This window comes from Crassostrea angulata, chromosome 10 (genome assembly GCF_025612915.1).
Source record: "Crassostrea angulata isolate pt1a10 chromosome 10, ASM2561291v2, whole genome shotgun sequence".
In the NCBI taxonomy this organism is placed as follows: domain Eukaryota; kingdom Metazoa; phylum Mollusca; class Bivalvia; order Ostreida; family Ostreidae; genus Magallana; species Magallana angulata.
Genome location: NC_069120.1, coordinates 17,915,185 through 17,938,889, shown reverse-complemented (window position 1 = coordinate 17,938,889; position 23,705 = coordinate 17,915,185). Strand labels below are relative to the sequence as shown.

Sequence of the window (23,705 nt, the reverse complement as noted above, 5' to 3'; positions counted from 1 at the left end):
TTAACAAATAAATATTTTTATTATCTTCTGATTTTCCACAATAACATCGGGATCGTCATCGTTGAAAAAGAAAGGGCACTTCCGCTCCTAGGAAACTAATGTAAACAATTTCAGAATGCGAAACATGCATTTAACGAGCTGAATTTTATCAGTTCCATTTGTCTTTTTGTGGGCCCTTACCCTTGTAGCCATTTAAAGAAACGGTAATCAACACAAGTTGTACATTTATGTTAATCAATTATCATATATTATCCCGTTTTCAAGAATTTTTTAAGTGAAAGTGTGTTATCAATAAATTATCGTCGGGATATATCTTCGCCATTTTACTTTGATTTTTTTAAATAATAGATTATGACGTTTAATATTAAACGGTAAAGTTATAGTATACCATATATGTTATTACAAAAATGTCAGGCAGTCTAATTAAATAATCAACACTTACTGCATGTCCATTAGAACTACATGTATAACACATTTTTTTTTAAGAAATGGAAAAACACCTCACGCAGGATTTTGTGGAAAGAAAGATCCATTCCTTGACAATATTACCTGTTGATTGGGGCCTCGAAACAAGAGGGACTTACTATGAGTTAGATTTAAAGATGTGTCAACTGCGACACTTAGAATACAGTTTCCAGTGGGGAGATGAAAGGTTTGTTTCTGAAGAATATAAAGCAATATGTTTTCATGAGTACACATCATATCATTTATGTCATCAGTAATATTTTTTATAGTTTCAATTTCTTCTTGCACTATGAATAAAAGATTTATGGTATAGTAAAAATATAACTAAATATTCCTCTGTTTTCATTGTATGTTAAATTTAGCATTATCTGTACACTGAAAGTAAAATCTTAAATTTGGCAAAGAAGGTCGATTCATTCAATGTGTTTATTTTTATTTACAGTGACCCTCCTTCAAGGATAACCTCTGCAATTGACACTCCTTCTCGAATTCTAAAGATGGATATATCATTGAATGAACTTTCCTCTCTTGAGCATGAAGCTTTTATACCATTACAGAACCTAAGGGATTTGAATGCATCACTCAACAAAATAACCAAGTATGTTCATTTATATATGAAACATTTTGACTCATGTTTTTTTTTTATATTTAATAAGATATATGTGTGCAAGATGGATTTATATCATCAGATAACCATATATTTTCCTGCATCTCTAAATCATTTTTAGACACATTATTGAAAGCAGTTTTAACTTTATGTTTAAAAAAAATCATTTATTTGAATAGCAATATTTTAATGAAGTTTACCTTTTTCAGATTCATTGGGATAGAGGTATTAAAGAAACTTTATTCTTTGAATCTATCCCACAATTCCATATCTCGTATTGAAAATCTTGTGCGAAGCACATCATTAGTCGAGTTAAACTTGAGCATGAATGAACTTGAGGACATATCCTACATGCCAAGCATGATGAACCTCCAAGTCTTAAACCTGAATAACAACAAGGTAGATCTAATTTCTCCATTGTATCAAAACTTTAACTCAAGCAAACTATTCATTCAGTGAGATGGAATTCAGAGTGGCAGAAAAAAATCTCTTGTAACTTCTGTGAATTAAAAGTCTTGGATTGTAAAATGGTAATTATTTCTGAATGACCAATTAAAATATTTAAATATTCAAAAATGAAACAAAATTAAAATCATAATTTGTCAACTTTTCAACCATACACTATAAATTTTAATCGCAGATTTAAATTATTTTTGCTCCAGGATATAATGCTTTCTTTTTGTTACAGTATGTAATGCTATCTTTTAACAAGCACTAACTGTTGCTTTTATTTAAGATCAAATCTCTTGATGGAATTCAAGCATTACCCCAGCTGAGGGAACTGTATGCACAAAGAAATGATGTGGTATGTGCAATTATGACCAAGAGCTTAAAGATTTATGTAACATCTAATTTGCATCAATTCATGACCATTACATGTATATATCTCCAGATAGAGGCGATTCCCCTGACTAGCTGTTTCCACCTTCAGATAGTCAATTTATCTAATAACAAAATCCAGTCCCTCCACAGTACTGTGGGTGTCCTTGGGCAACTGAAGAGGTTGGATGTTCTCTCTCTACATGTAAGTAACAAGATTTAGTGTAAGTGTGCCAGGATTAGAATATAATGTAGCTGGTCATCTTAGCTAGCCAAGAGTTTCTGAATGGTGTGTATTGAAAACCCTTGACTAGCAAAGATGATAGCTAGTATATGCATTCATATCTAATCATGAGATATGAATTCACATTAGGTACTAATGCACCTGTCTTATAATATACCATTAAACTCTGAATTCACACTTACCTAGTTGATTTAAATAACCATATACCTAATTTTAGGGTAACCCAATTGAGAGAGACAGATCATATCAAACCAATATTTTGAAAGAAACAAATGTCAAGACTTTGGACAACATTTCAGTCCGCCCATTACCCAAGCCTACAGTCAGTGTAAGTAAGATCAGAAACAAAATAAAAGCATCAATTACCTGGACATCCACTGTACAGTAGTTGTATACTGATGCTGAGGGTTTCAATCACTCTGTATACACTCAGATAATGATACACTGAACAACTCATGAATTGCATGATTTATACATTGTATTTTAATTGCATGACAAAAGTTGCATTTGTATGATAAGTTCAACAATCGAAACATATACAATAAATTGGTTCAGGCATTAGAGGCACTGTTATGCTATTCAGATAATATTTGGAGATTTTTATTCCATCGATTTCAGGTTGAACATGACCCTGGTGCTAGTCGACACATTCAGAACATCAACGCCCTCAAAGATGCAGCAAGACAGGCATTTGAAGAGCGTATGAAGGAATCAAGAGCTAAGATGGAGGAAAATATCAACTTCATGCAAAGGAGAATACTGTAAGATTTCAAAATATTATTCATTGAAAACTCCATGAAGAGTGAATTAACAGAAATAATTATTGTAATAAGAATGTTATATAAGATCATCATAAATAACAATCAGTATTATTAACATCTGAGTTTATTTTACAGGAGTTTACAAAATGAATACAATGATTATGAGGAGAAATTAAAGAATGATTTGGATGCTTGTTTGAGGTAATTATTAGACAAAATATTCAATCAAACATATTTCTCACAAGTACCTGTACATAAAATGGGGCAGAGATACTTTTTGTCTGTATAAATAACATTATTCCTGGAACTAATACAAGTTTGATGTTTAGATATTTAGACAATTTATCTGCCACCGAGTCAGCAGGGGTCCAAAGAGATCATGTCAGGGACAGCATAGGAACCCCCCACCCCAAAGTCTGGCAGGTCAGTGAACCGTAACCAGCAAGCACTGTTTTTTACATCTGACATTATACTCATCCAGGAACCATGAATCTTATAAATTTTTTGCATATTGTCTCATATATCCAGTTACAAAAACTCTTGCCGTCTGTCACACTTTTTAATTGTTTTCTGATTTTTCTTACAGGGGAGGAAATCTCGTCATCATGATCACCAAGTGAAAACTGATTACTCCAGTATAAGGGACACTGAACGAGTAAGTGGACAATATAAGTACACATATATAGGTCTAGTACAGACCATAGTCAATTCAATTGTCTCCTATTAGTCATTACAGAGTACAACTTTTTTGAAACTTTATTCTTGTATGAAAACAAACATGTATTAATTTATTTATTTGTCAAAACAAAAGATGACAATTTTGTCTCCTATGCCCTTCTTTAAAAAATAAATTTGTAGTTTTTATCAAGCCAAAATATTTAAACATGACATACAGACATTTGATTTTCATTTCAAATAAAAGAGTTGCAAAACAAGAATAACCCAATTTACATATTTTAACAAAGTTTGAGAACTGAGTTATCCACTTTTTCAATACAACAATAACATAACTCAAAGATACAGCATTTAGACCTAATGTAGTGATGGCTGAGAAACAAACATTAATTTATTGGCCTGAACAGAAAGTTTCTACAAATGAAATGAGATTAAAGTACCTGCAAACGAAAACCATGTTTAATTCTATATGTTTAGTAAAGAACTATATATGACATAAGTTAAATTTGGCCCCCATAATTCGCAATTTTTTAAAAGTGTTTCGGGTACAATAAAATGTTACGTCATTTTTTAGAAGAGTTGATATAAAATATATTTTCACCTATTTATCTTATTTATTTGCACTCACTTGCAGTATATGACGTCAGAAGTGATGCTATTTTTATGATTCAATCAAAATCGGTTAAAAAAAACGACATTTTTCTTATCTTTTTACGAACGGGAAATATAGAGCGCATGCTTGAACAAGAAAGATTTTTTTGTCACTTGTTAGTCTTGGCTAGATACATCCCTGATTAAAATATTCTTTTTGTTCAAGCATGCGCTCTATGTTTTCGGAAAGAAAAACTACCGTACTTGAAAACAAGCTGTTTTATGCTAAGAATGCAAAAATGGCTGGAAAAGGTTGTTTTTACGATGTCATACACTGTATTTCTAAATTGTGGGCACTTGAATCAAAATGAACATTACGTGAAAACATCACATATATCTGTACAAAGAAAACAAAGAATTACAGTAAAACGACGATGTTCATTTTAGGGGGCCATTTTAGGCCCATATCATATATAGTCCTTTAAAGGTTATTTAAACATGCACATATGAATTATAGAAACAATTTAAAATCTTGTGTTTACATTACATCTCACCAGGTATCTACATGTTTTAACTTTGATATAAATTCTCATAATCACTGCTTTTCTTAATTTCAGTTGCTTCAGTTTGCTTCAAAAGAACTTTCACGAGAGGGCACATGACCAAGATTGGTTTGAATTTTCACATGACTTAAAGAGAAGTCACATGATCACAGAGAAGAGACACATGATCACATCAAACACTGCTAAACGAAAGCACATGTCTTCCGTATCACATAACTACTTTATGTTTCAACTGGGCATATTATACTGTAATATTTGACAAACATCATATATACCAACCAAGTCCACGTAAAGACATTGACTTACTTATTCTCCTCCCTGCATTCCGTTTATGGATGGTCTTAAATTCAGAGGATGTTATATTTAGCGGGATGATAAATGCTTTGTAATACCCTCAAAGAGCTAAGGGGTAAATGTGCTGAAATGTTTAAATATCATACAAAGTTCCTGTAATCATATTGTATGCAATCTGCTTTGAATCATAATTCTTCCATCAAAAGTGATTAGTTGGAATGATAGATGTAATCAAGACGAAATACTGGCTTGTAGTTAGAACAAAAGGAAAAGAACTCGTTATGTTAGAGCATATAAAAAATAAAGAATGTTTTGACATTGTTCTGTGTAGAATTGTTTAGTCATTTTGAATAAAGGCAAAATAGTTCATGTAAGAAGAAATGTCCATAACCCCAAACAAGATAAGTTTCAAATTACTTTGTGTGAAAGTAATGGATTTGGAAGATTCTTGTATGCATCTTTGATTCAAATTATTACTCAGGTAAGTTGATTGTGAGAACTGTTTTGAAATACGATGAAAGAAACTTAATTAAAAGGTCAACGAAATATTATAAAATTTTGCGACTGTGAAATAAGATGAACACATGACTTTTGTGTTGAACTAAACAATCCAAAGTAATTTAATCAACGGACCTTAAAGGGACATGACCACAATTTTGGGCAAAAATTATTTGCCCGATCTTAATATTTACAATGCTTCAGTAAGGCATTTTTAATAGGCAACCAAAATTTGAGTGTCATTCGTTAAGTTAAAAACAAGTTACAGAGCTTACAATTCTTTGCTACATAAACAAAGCTTTTGTTTACATTTTGAATGTTGAAGTGAAAATTCCAGTTTTAGACCTAAAATGAATGTGTTAAACTCTAGAACTTTTTCTTTATGACTAAAATGATTAAAAAGATAGAAAAACAGCCTGAAAAAGATTTTTTTTACTGGTATATAGAGACTATGTAAACAAAAACAGGACACGAGCCTTATATATGACAAAGAATTGCGAGTCCTGTATTTTGCTTATATCTCTACGACTGACTTACAAATTTCATTTGATCATTAGTAATGTACTTCTTAAGCATTGTAAATAATAAAAACAGAAAAATAGAATTTGACCAAAATCGTGACCATGCCCCTTTGAATTTTTATGATCCAGAGATAGCATATAATGATATTCCAACTACTAGTACTGACCAATTTAAGCAACTGGCTTTGATGTGATAGCACCAATATCAACTTCAAGCTGTCCTTTGATTTTGGCATTGACATGTAGTTACAATCTCCTTAGCAGTTTCTAGATCTTGTGGTGTCTAAGTCGGGAATGCTATAAAAGAATCGAAGGATTGTTGTTGCCTTTAGTCTTGCTTTTTATGGACGGTCGGCTCGTTGAGGTGTAAACAAATGCACGATTTAATTAACGTTCGACGAGCTGCTACACGACCTGACACATGTGCGACTTGGATCCATGTACAGGAGTGACCGTTGAGCGATTTCTATGTACATAAGTATATAGAAGGTGGAATGGTGCATGGCTTGTATGTTTATAAAGGCGTAACATATGCACGATTTGCTTGTGAATACATGTAATTATATGTTATTGGTAAAGATCTGCACGATTTTTAGATTTGCAGGGGTTTTAACTGGAGCACATCTTTAAAGAAGGCGAAAAAGTCTCATGATTTTTATTCAATTGGATGTGAGGTGTTTAAAAGCACAATTCTTACATATCATATGAACAGCCGTAAACTGGTTCCATCTTTTTAATTATAAATAATTATTAATTTCGCATGATTTGTACGTCGAGGCGTGAATGGCCTAATTCCCTGGCTTCCTATAAAGCTCCGCAAATACATTTGCGGGATAACATGGATAGAAATTGAAACAGAAAAAGGCGAGGTTATAGATGCAAATCAAATCAAATTATAAAGTAACGATGCTAACAAAAATTCTTTTAGAATATCAGTTTTGTCTAAATTGACAATTCTGATCGAAGAATAATTGGAGTACATAGATATACACATTATAATACGATTATGGGTCTGATGGCTAAAATAATATTCAGGATATCTGACGAGATATACGGCACAATGAAAGTAAAGATACATGTATGTTTTCAAGTTTGTAAATCCAGAAACCATTATTGGAAAAACATGTATATCCAAGCATTTCCTAGCGGTATTTAACTTTAAAATGATATTTTAATATTCACTGGTGTCATGTTTGATACCATTCGGGTAGCACATTTTTAGATGTCGGTGAATTGGAGGTCATCCTTTTTACATGCAGTAGTTCACACATACAGGAAAGCCACTAATCTCCTCAGAGCATTCGGCAATACCCCATATACTTTAATATATCTAATGATAATTGGATATTCTATTCATTAATAGTTAACGAACCAAGTTTGACATTTTAGGTTTACCCAAGACCTGTTCATGTTATTGGGGTATGTATACATGTAAAAATATTCCTAATTTTTGTTCGCATTAAATTACAAATCCGGTTGCTACAGAACTGTACCTCTGGGAGTCTGTCAATCCATTACTTGTAACGCTACAGTTTTGCAGTTACTAAACCCAGAAAAAAATTATCAAAATAAACTTGAATTCTTTTTTTTTCACTCTTCGTCCAGGATTACCCTAGACCTGTTCAAGTGACTTATAATCAGGTACGTGCAATTTTGAAAGAAAAAAAGAGATCGAAAAAAAATTAGAAATTCGTAATCCAAAATTATAAGTTCACATTCATGAAATACGACACCTTTTATTATCACACAGGAATACGCAAGACCTGCTCAAGTGAATTATAATCAAGTATGTTTTTTTTTACGATTCTTAAATGCAGAAAATCATTTTACTTTTTTAAATTTAAAGTTTAGAATTACATGTAAAATTAAAAGCATGTTTGCTGATAATTATCATTATTTATGACGTATATGTACTATGCAGTTAAAACTTATTTACAAAATATAGAATAAAGGATATCATTGATTCGTATCTTCCTATTCTAACTGTAGACACGCCCCCTCCACCACGCCCCTCCCATGCAATATGACCGCAACGTGAGAGTGCATGTATGTATCAACACTGTCAAATGTTCTAGCAATAATCAACACAATAAAATTTAACAACGGTTATTTTAGCTGCATATCTCAAGCTAACACCTCTGTCAATACGTATAGATATTGGTAAGAAAACAAAAAAAACAAAAATGTTTATACCAATGCACGAAATGAATTGTTTTCAAACCTTTTGAACTTGAATCAAATTAACATTATTAATTGTCATTTACTTTTGTTGGGAGATGAATCTCTGAGTGTCAATTTAAACCAACATATTTTTTTATCTGTTCAAAGATTTATCAGAGATTGTGGCAGATTCCTGCAATCTTACTGCCTATAGACCAAATTCAAACAGAACTGTTTTTTAATACATGTACGTTTGTTCAATAACTTAACTATATTAGTAATATCCATTTCTATGTACTTTCCATTCTAAACTACTATACAGTTGTAAATTGTTATACTTGGTAAGAACCTCGTAAGTTGTAAGAACTTGTGTTCGAACCATTTGTATATGTTTATGCAATAAAATATGTTCAAACAAAAACAAAAACAAAAAACAAAAAAAAAAAAACAGAAAAATATATTTTTAATGACCAAATCAGTTCAATGAAAATTTAAAGTTTTGACTGAATTTGGCAACAATTTATCATCAAATTTTATCCCAAACGTATACTTGTATCAATTTGCACGATGCATTGGAACTGTTGCTTAATAAGCCGTGCATTGCAGAGACAACCAGTACAACCCGTGCCATCTCTTCCCCTAGACCACAATGTCAGGGTACGTAGTTGTCTTGCACTTGATTGCCATACTTATATATACTTATCACTGCATTGTGATTTGTGTGTGTGTGTGGGGGGGGGGGGGGGGGGCTAAACTTTGTTGAATTATTCAAGTCTATCATAATGCGTGTATAAATATACGCAAATGGGGTGTCAACTAATAATCCAATTCACCAATTTTAGCGAAAGCGAAGCAAATAAAATCATCTATTACACTTAGTTAAATCACAGCGTCTATAAAAAAATGTTCTTTTTATGGAGTTTTATGTCAAACAATTATGACTATATTCAGAAAATACTTTTTATCATTTCATTCCCGTTTGAACAGAAACCAATCTAGAAGTAGTTTGATACGGTTTAGATTTTTTTCTGTATAAGAATCTCTTAAAATTGCGTCTTTCCAAGTTTTCAAACAGATTTGGTAGAAGTTGTGATTCATTAAAATTTCTATACGAATTACAATATGCCAAATATATACATGTAAATATCATTGAGAGAATAAATGAATAAAAAATCCACCATGTAGCATCAAACCCTCCATAGATTGATTCAATTTCAACGTGTGCATGTTTAGACATCGTAATTATTACTTTCTTTTTTTTACTTCAGGAATACGCGGTTCCTGTTTATAGCAACAGGGTAGGTTGAAGAATAAAATTAATGAAATTATCGAGAAATTCATACTTTACAAGTGATATGGAAACGTTTCAATGTTCTGGAAGAATATCTTTTAATTAAAGAGCAAAAATTATGAACAACACTTTCATAACTACTTGTAACGTTTGAACAAAACCAGTAGTTATTTGTAAAGTTTTATGTGCGATATAAATTGTAAACTACCGTCCGATCGATATAATAACATGCAGAGAACAGTGTATTTTTACTTGTATGAAATAAAATATTTCTAAACCAATCTTTTACAATCTGTTATAGATAATTTTATTGCTTTTAAACTTTTAATGTAACATACATGTATACCTGAAGCATACAGTTATATGCTTTTTACAATATCCTTATTTTATTCCTAGGAACAATATCCCACTTACCCAGCAGAGTATAGTTCCAGGAAAAAGGTAAGATCTACTAGATTCCGACCTAGAATGTTACTATTTGAACTGTTGTTAATAAATTCATCTTTGAGACAACTCAGTTTTTATAAGATCGAGTTTAATTGGTTTTCAGGAAATGAACTGACCCTGCTTTATCTGAATAATTTGGATCAAATTAATTTTTTTTAGCTTTAGAATTTGCAAAATCTTGATGTTTTCGAAATGTTTTCTGGAAAACTTCATATCTATATATTTAATTAGTTGTTTAAACATATAACAAATTAAACTATTGCTTGAAAATGCCTCTTCTACACCAAGAAACGCTTCATCTGTATGATGCAACAAAGAAAGCCGTGTATTGTTTCTTGTTTAAACAGAAGCCGAAACCACGGGCGAAAAAGAAAACACCACGTGATCGGATAAAGACGGATTATTCTAACGTCCGGGAACCTGGGAGAGTGAGTCTTTTTCTTTTTTGAATGATGGTGCATTAATATAAATGAACATGTAATAATTTTGTAATATTTCTTTTTAGCCTTTTACAAATGCTGAAATTTTAAATCTTCGCTCTATGTCAAGTTTATCTAGAACATTATCTCAAACAAGCTTTGTATCTTTTTTTTTAATAAGTCGTTTAAAAATTGCATATTTTAATTTCTGTATTGCATTAGAAATAATTGGAAGATTGTTACAATGGTCTTTAATAGTTTTATCTCATATTTCTAGGTGTTAAATACACCTAAAGCAAATGACATGTATTTAGTTAGCAGTTTAGATAACAAACCTTTTCAATTCACTCTTTCAGTTGCTGTCATATGCTGCACATGAACTCTTCTTTGAGGACACAAAATAGATATGATTAATACTCTGAATTAATATGTTTATTCGCAATAAAATGCGATGGTAAATTGCAATAATTTTGCCTGACCCCAAAATGTCAACAAAATTCGAACCTCTCAAAATATGATTCAAACGAAAGTAGGCATACATGGATTGAAGATGTATCAGATCATATAGGCACATTTATGCAGTAGTTTTATTGAGTACATTTTACTTTGTATTCAAATAAAGATGGTTAATAAAGTGAAAAAAAATCTTGATCTACACGTCTTTCATCTGAAGCATTTGTAATGCGCAAAGCAAAATAATTTTAGTACTGTTCATGTACAGGCATGGTATCTTAAAGAGAACATATCATGAAGAGCATTGTCATAAAGCATAAAATAATCATTTCACGTGTACAAGGTAGAATACAAGTATAAATGATCATAAATGAGTTATACATTACTGTAATAAAACTTTTACATGATTCTACCAGCGAAACATATTAAAGAAATCATATTCATTGTATTCGGTTTCTTGTTCTTGTCCTAAAATTCCGCCGATCGCATGGACGACTCCATTGGTGCCAACCATGTCACACTCGAGAATATCTGAAGAGGAAACAGTAAGATGCCTTCCCGTTTTCCTTATAACCAGCTCGACTCCTGAAATAGTTCTCACGTTGTGGAACCCAAAGACGTGCAGACGGAAATTGGAGCAGCACATGTGTCCTTGATAACAAATAGAGAAAAAGGTTAACTACATCTTCATTTTTAAACTCAAACGAATAACTAAAGATTAATTTTTTCCAAGGGTTTTTTGATCAGTTTAGAACCATTTTAACAAGATCTTGGACTTTCGATTAGACGTAGATATATCTACATGTATTTCTTGCATCAAAACAAGTTAAAAATGACGCTGGATTCAAGCGAAATATGCATCGATTGCGTAGTCTTAGCTCAAAAGCCAGACAATTTTTTTTGATTTCAAAGCGTCATGGCTGAGTGGCCAGCAATTAAATAGACAGGTCTACGTCTCACTGCTGTTTGTCACAACTACCAGTTCTTGTTAAAATGGTTTTAATTTAATAGTTTATCAACAAAATATCGCATAATTATAAATTCAATCACTTGGTAATACTTTAAAGAAAGCAAAATGATTAAAATTACTGCTTATAAAAAACAACCTCGAATGACGTGATCCTTGACGAATTCCTTCAAATTGTCTTTACTGCTTTGCAGGTTTTTCATTTCTTCCTCTGTCAAGGCATTCAGTACCTGTTGTAAATCACATTTTATTGTAAAAAATGCAACAATGAAAAGCGTAAAACCATTATTTAATTATATATTCATAACAAATACTGTAAATCATGACTACCTCATTTGTGGGCGCCAACACGGTGTACGGTCCGTTTTGCTGTAACTCGTCAGCCAATCCGGAATTCTTCATCAACTTGACAAACTCTGAGAACCGATTGTCCACTTCCAGAACATCTACCACGGTACCGACTGGTGGAATCAAAACCTATCAAGCAGAACAATAAAATAGACGGTCTTATCGATATGTGTTACACATATTGTATCTATCTTGACATTCATTGTATTAACTTTAGAACAAAATATGGACGTATGGCTAAACTGGCACAATGGTCTTCAACAAATTGAATACTATTTGTTTTCAGTAAAATTGATATTATAATAAATGAATTTCGCATCGAAGAAATTTGATACATGAATTCAAATGAAAGATATATATATATATATATATATATATATATATATATATATATATATATATATATATATATATATATATATATATATATATATGATAAAAAAAACCTTATCTATGAGATGGATTACGGCGTTGCAGCTTGGAATACCATACTTTACAATTGATGAACACTGGATAGTTTCTTGGGGAGGTTCGAAGAATCTATACTGAAATAGTCGTAAAATCACATTCCAACAAGTATTAAGAGGCTTATAGTGATGGTCAAGTTAGACGACACAGCTCTTCCTATAAGGTAGGTCCGCTTTTTGTAATTCTTGTGTAAAACTAATCAAGAATATCATCGGTTCATACTGATCAAAAGAAATTTCAACAATGGCTTCCTAAAATACCTGTAAAGAACTGATCATCGTTCAAGTCTACAGGCTTTCAGATTTATATCATTTTTTTAAAACCAGATAGTATATATTTCGACATCACATTATCCATGAAACAATCGATTGTACTGTACCTGTTTTACTTTATTTGTGTCATAAATATTTTTGTTATGAGTTTTATAATAATTAGAATAACTAACAGAATAAAAATACATAAGCACATTTAATTAAAATGTTGTTTTTAACAAATGTATTCTTTTCCACTAATAACAAAACCATTCTATATACTTTTTCCTCCACAATGAATTAGAATTTTCTTTTAATTTGCATCTGTTTATGATCTTAATTCATGTACATGTATATGCTTCACTTGTTTCATAATGTGGGACGAAATCAAAGTATTTGTTAGAATCGATCTCTTACATAAAGTGATCGGCTTCTGTGGACAGTCAGGGTTTTTTTTGTGTTCCAAGTAGAGAATTGATGACCATCTGCAACACGACACATGGACAGCTCCTTGATCACGTGATATTTTACGATATCCGCCGTGTTGGACTCATTTAATCTCGCTCGATCAAACTCGGACATTTTCTGAAAGAAACTTGGAACCTAACTAATTTTGAATGAAGTATAGCAATTCATTGTTGTTTAAAAAATTGATACTATTACTCATGATATGAAAGTATTTGACCCGTACTGAAAACGCTTCATTCGTGGGAACTAAAATAGTTATATCATTGGCTTGTTCCAATGACTTCTTCAGGCCTGCTTCACTGATCAAATCCGAAAGTCGAGTTAATTTTCTCTTCTCCAGAACCTCCATTACTGCGTAAGCTACAGAAAAGAAATATTACAAAAATTTTAAAACTAAATTAATATTATAAACACAGCTTTTTTACAACGTGGTTACCTTCCTCAGGAATAATGACGTCATCAATAAGGTGAAGTACTCCATTGCTAGCCATGATGTCGCGATCGATTATCTGCGACTTTTCCACAAAAATCTTGTCGTTGTCATCACGCATCAACTGTAGGTACTTGGACAGCTTGTTCTTGGTTTTGGATTTGTGAGAGCCACTAACTGCCGATGAGCAAATAACATTGGGGAGCAGGTGGTTGTTAATAATCTCTATAAGAAGAAAACAGTCCATGTAAAGTATAAGTAATAACAGAGATGACAGAAAATACAATCGTAACTATAACAGCATTTTTGTTCAATTTACTCTTAAGACAACGTTTGTCAGTCAGTGTTCTGTTCAAGAGTTGTCCATCCAGCTTTCTAAATGCGTTGTCTGTTGGAGCTAGTAGAGTAAACTGTCCTTCCAGTCGAAGATCGTGACTAATCCCACTTGTTCCAAGAGCTGTAATTAAAAAAGAAAATGTGTATTTACATGTATTTTGTTAATAATAAAGACGCAGTTAACAATTTTACAGCACAGACAAGTGATCAACATCAATTGTATTGTACCTGTTTTAAGATAGCTGAGTTGGGGATTGCTGCTGACGATATCCGTCAATGATTTTGTCACCGGCTGCAAAACTTCATCCACGACATGGATGACGCCATTAGTGGCCAGATTGTTTCTTGACAAAACACGTTTACAATTTGCAGTCATAACCTGCAAAATAGATTAAAGACGTGAAAATATGAAATGAAAAAAAAAAACAACGTACAATATTTCGGTTCACAGAGGATAAGAATGTTTACCCCATTGTCTACCATGTCGTAAAAGTTTATTCTGATGGTGGAGGATTTAGAGTTGGCACTTGTGATCGTCTGCTCGTCCTCCAGTGTGGTGGTCGTCAGAATGCCACCCGTCACGTGACTCAAAACTAGGTCAGATGCGTCGCTCACAATGACTGTGCTGATCGGCGGCGAAATTCTAATGACAGAACCCATGTCCTGAAACAACTCGTAAAATTGAATGTTGATCGAAAGGCAAGCTAGTATCAAAGATCGGAAAAGGACCCCATGAAGAAATTTACACATTCTTTCTGCAACAAATTACTTTTTAAAACTGTTATTATATCTAATTATTTACTCTCTTTTAAATTCGATGTAATTAAAACATAAAAGTTCAATAATCTGGACACTTATCTTTTTATACGTGTAATAGTTAAACAGATTATATTTTCAATACTATATAATAGTATATCATCACCACTCGTTTAGCCTACGTTAAGTAAGACGTTTTCATATGACGATACGAAGCTGGGTCCTTTTTTGAAAGCCTCGTTTGTTGGAGCAAAAATTGTGAAATTTGCGTCCAAGGTTCCCTTTAGTTGTTCCTTGAGACCAACACTTTCTGCTGCTCGAAGGAATTCTGTCAAATTTAAGGATTCTGCTGTTTTTTCGATGTCATCCAACTGCTGGTCTGTTTAGCAAAAAATACAATGCAGTTCTTGAATATGGACTAACAGAGAGAGAGAGAGAGAGAGAGAGAGAGAGAGAGAGAGAGAGAGAGAGAGAGAGAGATTCTTACACTTTGGACATCCGTGTTGACCAGATCTTCTAGTGTAACCGTGGCAACAGCTCTTGGTAACTCTTTCTTTTGTAGTTTTTCCATTGCTTGTCAATCTTTAATAAAATGGAAACAGATTTTCTATTTGATATAGCTTATTGATTAAACAAATCAAAACACAAGAAATAAAACAATAAGAAAGCAAATCACACAATAGTCTTCTTCTCACGTCTTTGTTATAACTATTGGAAAGAAATGTATCCACTGACAAGGACTCACGTTTCGGTACATATGTACGCGGTCTTCTTGTCTTCACATGTGATCGCGGACGATGAGTATTGACCATGGCCGGTGAAGGAAGTTGAAGTGTTCCCATTTTTGCGTTCTTTATGTGTGCAGACATTTGGACTAAAACATTTTTTAAAAAATCAAATTCTTCATTATTTTTGCTTAGATTTTCAGAAATTTAAACAAAACTTTTATAAAGGTGACTAAAGTGAATTGACTATCACTTCACTCACTGTCTTACCTACCTAATGCCTAACCAAATATCTATTTGCATCTAAATCTATTGTGCATATAATTTTACTTCTTAAAAGATATTGTTACAAACTTTTATACTGTTACAAACCTATATGCAAAAATACTTAAATAAAAAGCGATTCGTTTTTTCATTGCTAAGTGAAACAAAATTTAAATACAGATTTTTGTCATTTTATATAGGCTACCGATGTTCTGTGTAATTTTGCATACAAGAACTTTTATAACTCCAGTGACGCAAAAACTATGCCAGACATTGATAAAAATTTTATTTTAAACAATATTTACTATCAAATATTACCATGCAGCTTGTAATTGCTATTAGAAAGACAACATACTTGCATTGTAGATAGATATTAGTTTTGTTTTAATTATTGATTACTGAAAACTATAATTTGTAATACGTCATCCTCCACACAACACACTTATCCACGAGGGCTTGGTCCTTGTGCACTTATCCTTGATTTTGAATCTTCACGTTCAGTCGAATGAATTTAAAAATTTGAATTAGAACATTTTTAACAAGACCTTAAACTTTACTCAGTAGGATTTAATTAACTGTATTTTTTGCACCAAAACAAGTTGAAAATGACGTTGGTTTCAAGTCGAAAATACACAGATTGCGTAGTCCCAACACAAAAGCCAGACAAATCTTGTTCATTTCAAAGGGCCATGGCTGAGTGGCTAGCAAGGCCTACGTCACATTGCTGTTTTTTAAAACACAACTTCCAAAATTCCAAGCTCCTGTTAAAATGGTTCTATATCATTCAAGCGATTAACTTTAAAGAATTTATCTCCAGCAATAGTTCATATTGTCAACAATGATCTTATGAATTGACAAATGTAAGCATTGACTAACACAAAACAATGTTTTCAACAAAATTTCCAAAGAAACAAACACAACAAGTACTGTATGTTAAAAAATAAACAAGCAATAAAAGGAGGATTTACCCATCCCACCAATCTGTTGTGAATGAGCCGCTGTCAAAATTGATGTCAAAATCAAACCAAGGAAAGTTCCATCTAAAAATTAATTAAATGGTTCAGTAAATAATTGAATCTTTTATCAATACTTAAATCAATAGGAATAAACTTTCATTTACCATACATGTATGTACTACTTTAAAAAGTTAAGAATTATCCGTGTAATAATCATTGCTGCAATGATAAACTTTAAGAAAATATTTAAGTTACTTTAAAAAAGTGACGAATGTTGTTCAGTTCCATACATATCATTAAATAATTGATAACAATATCATTTAATCGCAAACGTCACTCAAAACAAAAGTTAGCGATTAGAAAGATGCCATGGTTTCTGTAAATATCAACCTTTTTTGCTACTTGACTTTGTCTGTAATCGAAAATCTGACCCCCATGGTTTTGTTGTCTTTAACCTTTAATTACACTAAGTATAGTAAATAATTAGCGATTCTTTACCTATGTCTCCACTGTGATCCCAAGCGTCCGCCTCGGGGCCATTCATCCCGTTGCCGCCATCTGTTGCGGTGACGTTGATGACGTCGATGTCGTCTGCTTTCAGTGTCGTCTGCCACCAAAAGCAGCAGGACCAAAATTACTAAAATCCTCAAACGCAACATTCAGGACGTTGAAAAGATGGGTGCTGGTCGGACTGGTATATAATTTGCTTCTAGCGAAAAGTGCAAGTGTTTAGTAAATAAAATATGCCTCAAGTAAAGTGGCCAGGATATTGCACATTACCATCGCCCTATGATTCAGTAAGCCATCATACAATGGACCCTTAACAAAATGTTTCATAACACTTTGAAGTGGTTGGAACACATTGTGCATTCTTAAACGTATGTAATTTCAAAGTTAAACCACTCTTGGTGTCTGGAGAACATGCACTTCTGATATTTTTATATTGTTGTCTTAGTTATTAAAAATGCACAACACTTTGCTTATAACATACATATGACCGACGGTGTTTGAGTGCAATCTATACTTAGTAGTCACAGGCTGATACTCATTAGCCTCAAAAGATATTGTGAAAGTACGGAAGAAGTATCCTTGTTATCTGATTTCAATTTCATGTCAGTATCTGTCGTTAATTAAGGTTCACTTCCAGTATATATTGATGTCTGGTATTTTTTTTTTACCTAACGCTACGAATGCAATATTTCTCATCTCAATTCTTTAAACGATGTCATTCATAAATTGGACAATTCAGTCAATCTTGTGTTTTCTAAATGTATGTTTATCAGCATACATATACTTATATAGCTGATATGAATATTGAACCGACAACAAAATAACGTTTGCTAAAGCAAATACGTGCTCTACGTCTGGGTGCCACAGAAAATTGAGTTACTGCAAGCATTTATTCATTTGTTCAGTGCATAAATTTTAAAGATGGTGCATTATATGCATTGTTGATTTCTTTTATTGAAGCTTCAATTGAAACATTGATCTTTTATGCAACTGGCATGTGTATTAATAGTAAAGACACAAGGAAATAACTCATTAGAAATTACTAGATTAATTGCCTTAAAGTGGAATAACACACCTGGAAAAAGTCACTCAAATTAACAGGAATTTTTTTATAATGAAAGTCCGACACTTTATCCACTCGGGTATTGGGTAAGTTACATCTTTCAGTTCATAAAATCCTTTTAATAAAACGAACTGTCGTTTCAATCAGCTATCAGCCATTTTGTGATGATGTGTTATTCCACCTTAATTTTAATTCCCACCAAAACGGCAGAGGATGATATAAGGAGGATTATTGTCGACGGACAAACAACACCGCGGGAAGTCACTCACACAATGCCTCTGTCCGCGTCTGACCACCCAAAACTGGTTTATAATCTTAATCTTCTATACATGTATCAGATAATCTTGGCGTACACATCAGTTACTAGTAACTCAACTGACTTGGATCAAAACTATTTGTGTTAATTACAAACTGATTTAAAACGTTATATATTTCACAGATTAAAATTTAATGGCGTGCTTATCTAAAGACTATTTTAAGGTATCACATTTTCCTTTACTCAGTTTTAAAATTTTTTGTACCACTGAGTAGGATATTTCATGTACTTTGTTAGGTGATGATCTTTTTTCACAGGGACTACTTCTTTGAGGGCACATGCAGCAGCTTCCTGGGGAGTGTGCAGTCTGTTTACATACAAATGGAAAACACGTGGTTTTGAGGGTAGACCTCTTTGGAGCTAGATATTTTGAGAAAATGCAGTATCGCTTGCCCTTTTTATGGTGTTAGCTGATGAGATAGGTAACAAATAACATTTCCTCCGAATATTTTGTTATGAGGAATACAAACTGATTTTTAAGAATTTTTTCCCCTCTATAGTGCTATATAGTGAAAACAATTATCGGTGTGATACCTTATATAGTTCTATAATTACATTTTAAAATTGTACAGTACGTAATCTTGCCGCTTATCGTTTGCAGCAAACATGGCAATGTTTTGTTATCTGTAGGCCATCAAAATTTTCAATTTTAAACGTGTTCCTAAATCCTTTTTTTTTTTAAATTTTTTTTTATCTTTTTGCCACTAACAATCAATATAATTTCATGTGCGTCAAAATTTAGTTTTCTTAATAATTACCATCGTCTGACCTGCCGTGAATGGTCAGTGATTTATTGATGTATTTAATTTAGATAAAAAGGACACAAAATGATGCATGTTTTCCAAGTTCATCGTACTAAACTTCAAAAATTTGCTCGACTTAGTATGGTTGCACAACCTTTGAATGACTTGCTATCAAACCGATCCCTCACGGGCGCGTACATGTATATATATGTAGTGCACATGCAATGCAATATTTATTTTATATCTATATACACAATCTTGAATAATATATGTTGCCGCGCTATTCTTGGTTTTTCCACACTAGATCTTATAGCTGCGCGAGCTTTAACTGATAAACTTCTACAGTAAAACATAGCATGAAGCTATTCTGTTAGTCGAGTAGCGTTGATTGATGGCTTTAATTGTATATGTAATATGTATAGTTAGAGTAAGCTTCACATTGATAGAGAATTTAAATATAATGTAACCTTACAGGATATGATATTTATGTAAAATGCACTCAATTTAAGTTTCCCTGTCCGTAAAATTATTGTTATTAAAGTCAAAATAAATCAGCAAAAGTCCTAGATCTTCATAAATACTTCGTTGTGTTTGAGTACATGTATTTATTTCCACCAGGGACAAATGTGTGGGGTTTTTTAAAATAAAATTTGAAACATAAAATTAAGATGTTCTTTTTTCTTTTTCTTTTTTTTTTAAATAAATGAATTTATTTGACTTTGTCTTCGACTCTTCATTGCGTGTCCCAGCGTTTGCACCAAGACAAACAGCGTCCTGTCGCCATTTGACGCCTGCCTACGGCGTCTTCTGCCACGACATTGGAACAAGTACCGCAAAAGTCGTCAATTTTATTGTTGACTCTAACAGCGTGTTTTTGGTTTTTAACAACAACAAAATCCCAGGTTTTTACTAAACTTGCCTGTTCAGAAAAGTTAGAGTGCCCACAAGTGGTTCACTAGAAAGCGGTTTTTCACTTATAAGTATGAGGTATCTTTGTTTCTTTGGGGAATTTGACACTTTTGACTCTTGTGACACATTAACATTTGCAAAGTAAGCGCTAGCTAAGTAGACGTCCGAGTACACCATGTACTAGATAAACACTGGAGTTGCTCAGTTTAAGAAGTTACTAGTATGTCGGCCTCTTTACTGAACAGCTACGTGTAATGGTGATAAATAAAATCACGAATTTTTAAAACAACAAACTGATTTTACCAGTACTTTGCAAAATACACTTTTTTTCATGATAGATCTCAGTCAATATTTTATACATCTGTGGTAATTACTCAAATGCCGATAAGTTCAAACTTCTCCTTGTAAAAGAATTCTCCTTAATATCAAACATCTTTTTTCATATAAAATAACTCAAAATAACAAAAAATATATTTATTAGTATAACGGAAGTTAAACAGAAAAGATGAAATAATGTTGGGTTGAAAAAAATGGATCTACTGAATGATATAGGAGGTCTCTGTGGTCATCATTGGTAAACTGGTCACCTCCTCTGATTCGCTGTCATCATCTGTTAGATCCTCGTCAGCGTCATCAAAGTCCTCAGTTTCCTCCATCATATCGTCATCCTCTTCTTCCTCAGGTATATCGGAAGTGTTGTCGACAGCGGGGTCTTCCTCTGGAGGCATGATTTGAGGAAATTCCGTCTCCAGTCCCTCTTTCTTGATCAGTTCCTGAAGCTTCTCTAGTTGCTCGGTCTGCAGACAGAAGCAGGATGGTCTGTTGCCATGATTTTTGTGGTGCCACATCTTCCTCCTCTTCATTTTCCTCCATTTCTGGCGCCTATCGACTTTGTTGCCCCGTCTTGCTTGCCACCTTCTGTGTGTCACCACTGGGTTCACTTCGTCCCGGCTGATCTCTGTGTCCTCTGGTTTATCTTCCACCGAGTTTTCTGGGGACATCATTCCACGGCGTTTGTTCATCCACTTCATCTTCCTCTGGCGCTTCATTGCCCATTTCCTTTGTTTCTTGGTCAACCATTCGTTCTGCTGTGTGGGGGCATCTTCATCGTCTTTGACGTCATCATCTGCTACATCAGGGGGGCTATGAATAAAAACCAAAAACATTTGTTCATCGCAAAGTTCTAAAATAAAGGGTAGATCAACAAAAATATGCGTATCAATGCTGTCGAACTTTATGATAATTACAAAATATTTCATTAGAACAAAAGTGTAAAATATAATCATTTTTAAATTTTGGTTTGCATTGTGCCTGTTTTTAAAAAAATATCGTTTGGGTTGCATGCGGTTGACGTCGAATCAAATGATGTAACATTTGATTCTGCGTGACCACTGACCACTTTTTATACACATCCAGCTATCAACGTACAATAATTCAATTATAATAAGTTATCATCATCATCATCATCTAAAAAATGGACTTACCCGTGTATACCGGCCTGCATTCCAGCGAACTTTTGTCTCCGCCATTCCTTCCTTCTCCCTCCTCGTCGCGCCTCCAGGGCACTGACCACGGCTAGGACAAGCAACAGCGACAACCAAATCTTCATAGTGACCGTCAGAGTACTACTGCCAGAGTGTGAGAACCACCAGTATTTATACTCACAGACCGACCCGAAGCTGCGTCGTTAATCCCGATCACGCGGGGTTATTTTGAGGAAATTGTTTACATCCTGAGGCTCTCGCGGTGGATTGCCAGATGTTTTGAGTGCATTCTCCCTCCCATCCGTGTTCTCGTTTTTGCCCTTTGACTCTTCAGACCATTGTTTACCAACTTTGCATGTTGTATTTTCTTAATGACAGGCAACATACAAATGTTTTTTGTCGAGCAACCATTCATTTATCCATACCTACTTTTTTTAATTTGAACATTATGTTATATACATACATGTATACAGTAACTACTTCGTAAGTTTTTGGTGGAAATTAATGACCTTGTCTTGGAATCTGGCCAGTGAATCATTGCCCCATGAGGGTCAAGCCATCCCGCTGACTCACTACGAAAACAAATTCAAACTCAGCAACTCCAACAAAAACAAAAACTCGACCCTCTTTTTGGACGTGTGCATAATTATCATGGTTTGAATTGTTTTTAGTGTGAATTTCATATGTTTTATGTATACCAAATTATTTGGTTTGAGCGAATAAACTGAACCTGAAATTAAACTTGATACATAAATTCAGTACAAATTCTGGATTTAATTAATCACTAAAATGGTCAGACGAGAATGCACTATAACATACTTATTTCTTATTATCCTCCGACGGTTGCAGAATACCGGTATTTAATTTATATTCAATTTTACGCACAGACTTGACTTTTTCAAAAAAATATACATAATTGTATCCTGTTAATTATCAAAAATGAGTAAATTGAAATCACACATTCCAATTAAATTTTTATATTTATACAGCAAGTTGTTTTACAACGAATTCAGAATAAACGTATAACGAATTACGGCTATCACCAAGTTTTTTCTATGGTCCCTTGGAATTGCATTTGGCTATAAACGAGTTTTGCTGTATAATACATAAATTAAACTTTCATGTTTATCTTTGCTTATCTCTTGACGTTTTGTTTCTATCCGTTTTTCATATTGAATGTGTTTAAAGTGGCATATAGGCCTGACGGGGCTGCACGGTGTTAATTATATCAAATTGTATACAAATTATTAATTACCTATTTACTAACGTTAACTTATATTAGGACACACATATCAAACGACTAAAAGGGGCATTACTAATATGTTCAGGAACATTTTACTTGTTGCTAACCAGCATTATTTTTATAATCATATTTCCGTGGATAAACACCATTTCAGAGGTTAATTCCAGATCAAATACAATGTTACGTGTTCCTATATTTAAAACCCTGTATAATGCACTTATGTCGATTGTATCAGTAAAAAGTTTAGATCGACTTGTATTCATCATACATATTAAGAACATTTTCACAATAGTTACTCAGCTATATAATCAGTCTTCTTATTTATTGTTTATCGCTATAATAATTCATACGAACTTAAAACTACATTATATAATTATGGCTTGAAAATGCTTGTCAAAATAAACTCATTATCTAGGCTGGTAAGAAAACACGTAAAAGCAAAACAATTTAGTTTTGTAGCTACATTATAAATACATGCATTTGTTGTATATTAAGCATAAACGCCGTACGCGAAGCATACTTGCTCTCTTGATCGTATTAACCCCTGGCTAACTTTGAGATGACCCCGATTAGTCACTGGCTAATTTGCTGCAGAGCATGGGGAATACCCCCAAAGATCACGAAAACAAGTTCTGGATTTCAACCTCCAGGCAAAAAAAA

General features: G+C 33.1%; 4 protein-coding genes across 4 annotated transcripts; 2 read left to right on the top strand and 2 right to left on the bottom strand.

Moving 5' to 3' along the window:
- Positions 1 to 56: 56 nt before the first annotated feature.
- LOC128165712 (dynein regulatory complex subunit 3-like) lies at positions 57 to 5,339 on the top strand. The gene is made up of 12 exons (XM_052830500.1): positions 57 to 203; positions 487 to 652; positions 908 to 1,063; positions 1,282 to 1,471; positions 1,809 to 1,877; positions 1,965 to 2,096; positions 2,353 to 2,463; positions 2,754 to 2,896; positions 3,032 to 3,097; positions 3,226 to 3,319; positions 3,483 to 3,551; positions 4,780 to 5,339. The coding sequence occupies exons 2-12, from the start codon at positions 489 to 491 to the stop codon at positions 4,822 to 4,824; spliced, it is 1,239 nt and encodes a 412-aa protein (XP_052686460.1). The 5' UTR covers positions 57 to 203; positions 487 to 488; the 3' UTR covers positions 4,825 to 5,339.
- A 1,705-nt stretch (positions 5,340 to 7,044) lies between these two features.
- On the top strand, positions 7,045 to 10,847 carry LOC128164974 (uncharacterized). The gene is made up of 8 exons (XM_052829105.1): positions 7,045 to 7,104; positions 7,428 to 7,457; positions 7,644 to 7,679; positions 7,789 to 7,824; positions 9,467 to 9,496; positions 9,886 to 9,930; positions 10,284 to 10,364; positions 10,712 to 10,847. Exons 1-8 carry the CDS (start codon positions 7,045 to 7,047, stop codon positions 10,757 to 10,759), a joined length of 366 nt encoding a protein of 121 aa, XP_052685065.1. The 3' UTR covers positions 10,760 to 10,847.
- A 77-nt stretch (positions 10,848 to 10,924) lies between these two features.
- On the bottom strand, positions 10,925 to 17,530 carry LOC128165177 (periostin-like). Its single transcript, XM_052829430.1, has 15 exons — positions 17,276 to 17,530; positions 16,790 to 16,861; positions 15,578 to 15,706; positions 15,320 to 15,414; positions 15,015 to 15,211; positions 14,545 to 14,739; positions 14,305 to 14,455; positions 14,060 to 14,197; positions 13,747 to 13,965; positions 13,534 to 13,670; positions 13,260 to 13,427; positions 12,570 to 12,668; positions 12,106 to 12,252; positions 11,915 to 12,005; positions 10,925 to 11,459 (listed from the first exon to the last, which is right to left on the bottom strand). The coding sequence occupies exons 1-15, from the start codon at positions 17,434 to 17,436 to the stop codon at positions 11,218 to 11,220; spliced, it is 2,241 nt and encodes a 746-aa protein (XP_052685390.1). The 5' UTR covers positions 17,437 to 17,530; the 3' UTR covers positions 10,925 to 11,217.
- A 3,247-nt stretch (positions 17,531 to 20,777) lies between these two features.
- On the bottom strand, positions 20,778 to 21,983 carry LOC128165181 (uncharacterized). The gene is made up of 2 exons (XM_052829433.1): positions 21,803 to 21,983; positions 20,778 to 21,461 (listed from the first exon to the last, which is right to left on the bottom strand). Exons 1-2 carry the CDS (start codon positions 21,925 to 21,927, stop codon positions 20,855 to 20,857), a joined length of 732 nt encoding a protein of 243 aa, XP_052685393.1. The 5' UTR covers positions 21,928 to 21,983; the 3' UTR covers positions 20,778 to 20,854.
- Positions 21,984 to 23,705: the final 1,722 nt, after the last annotated feature.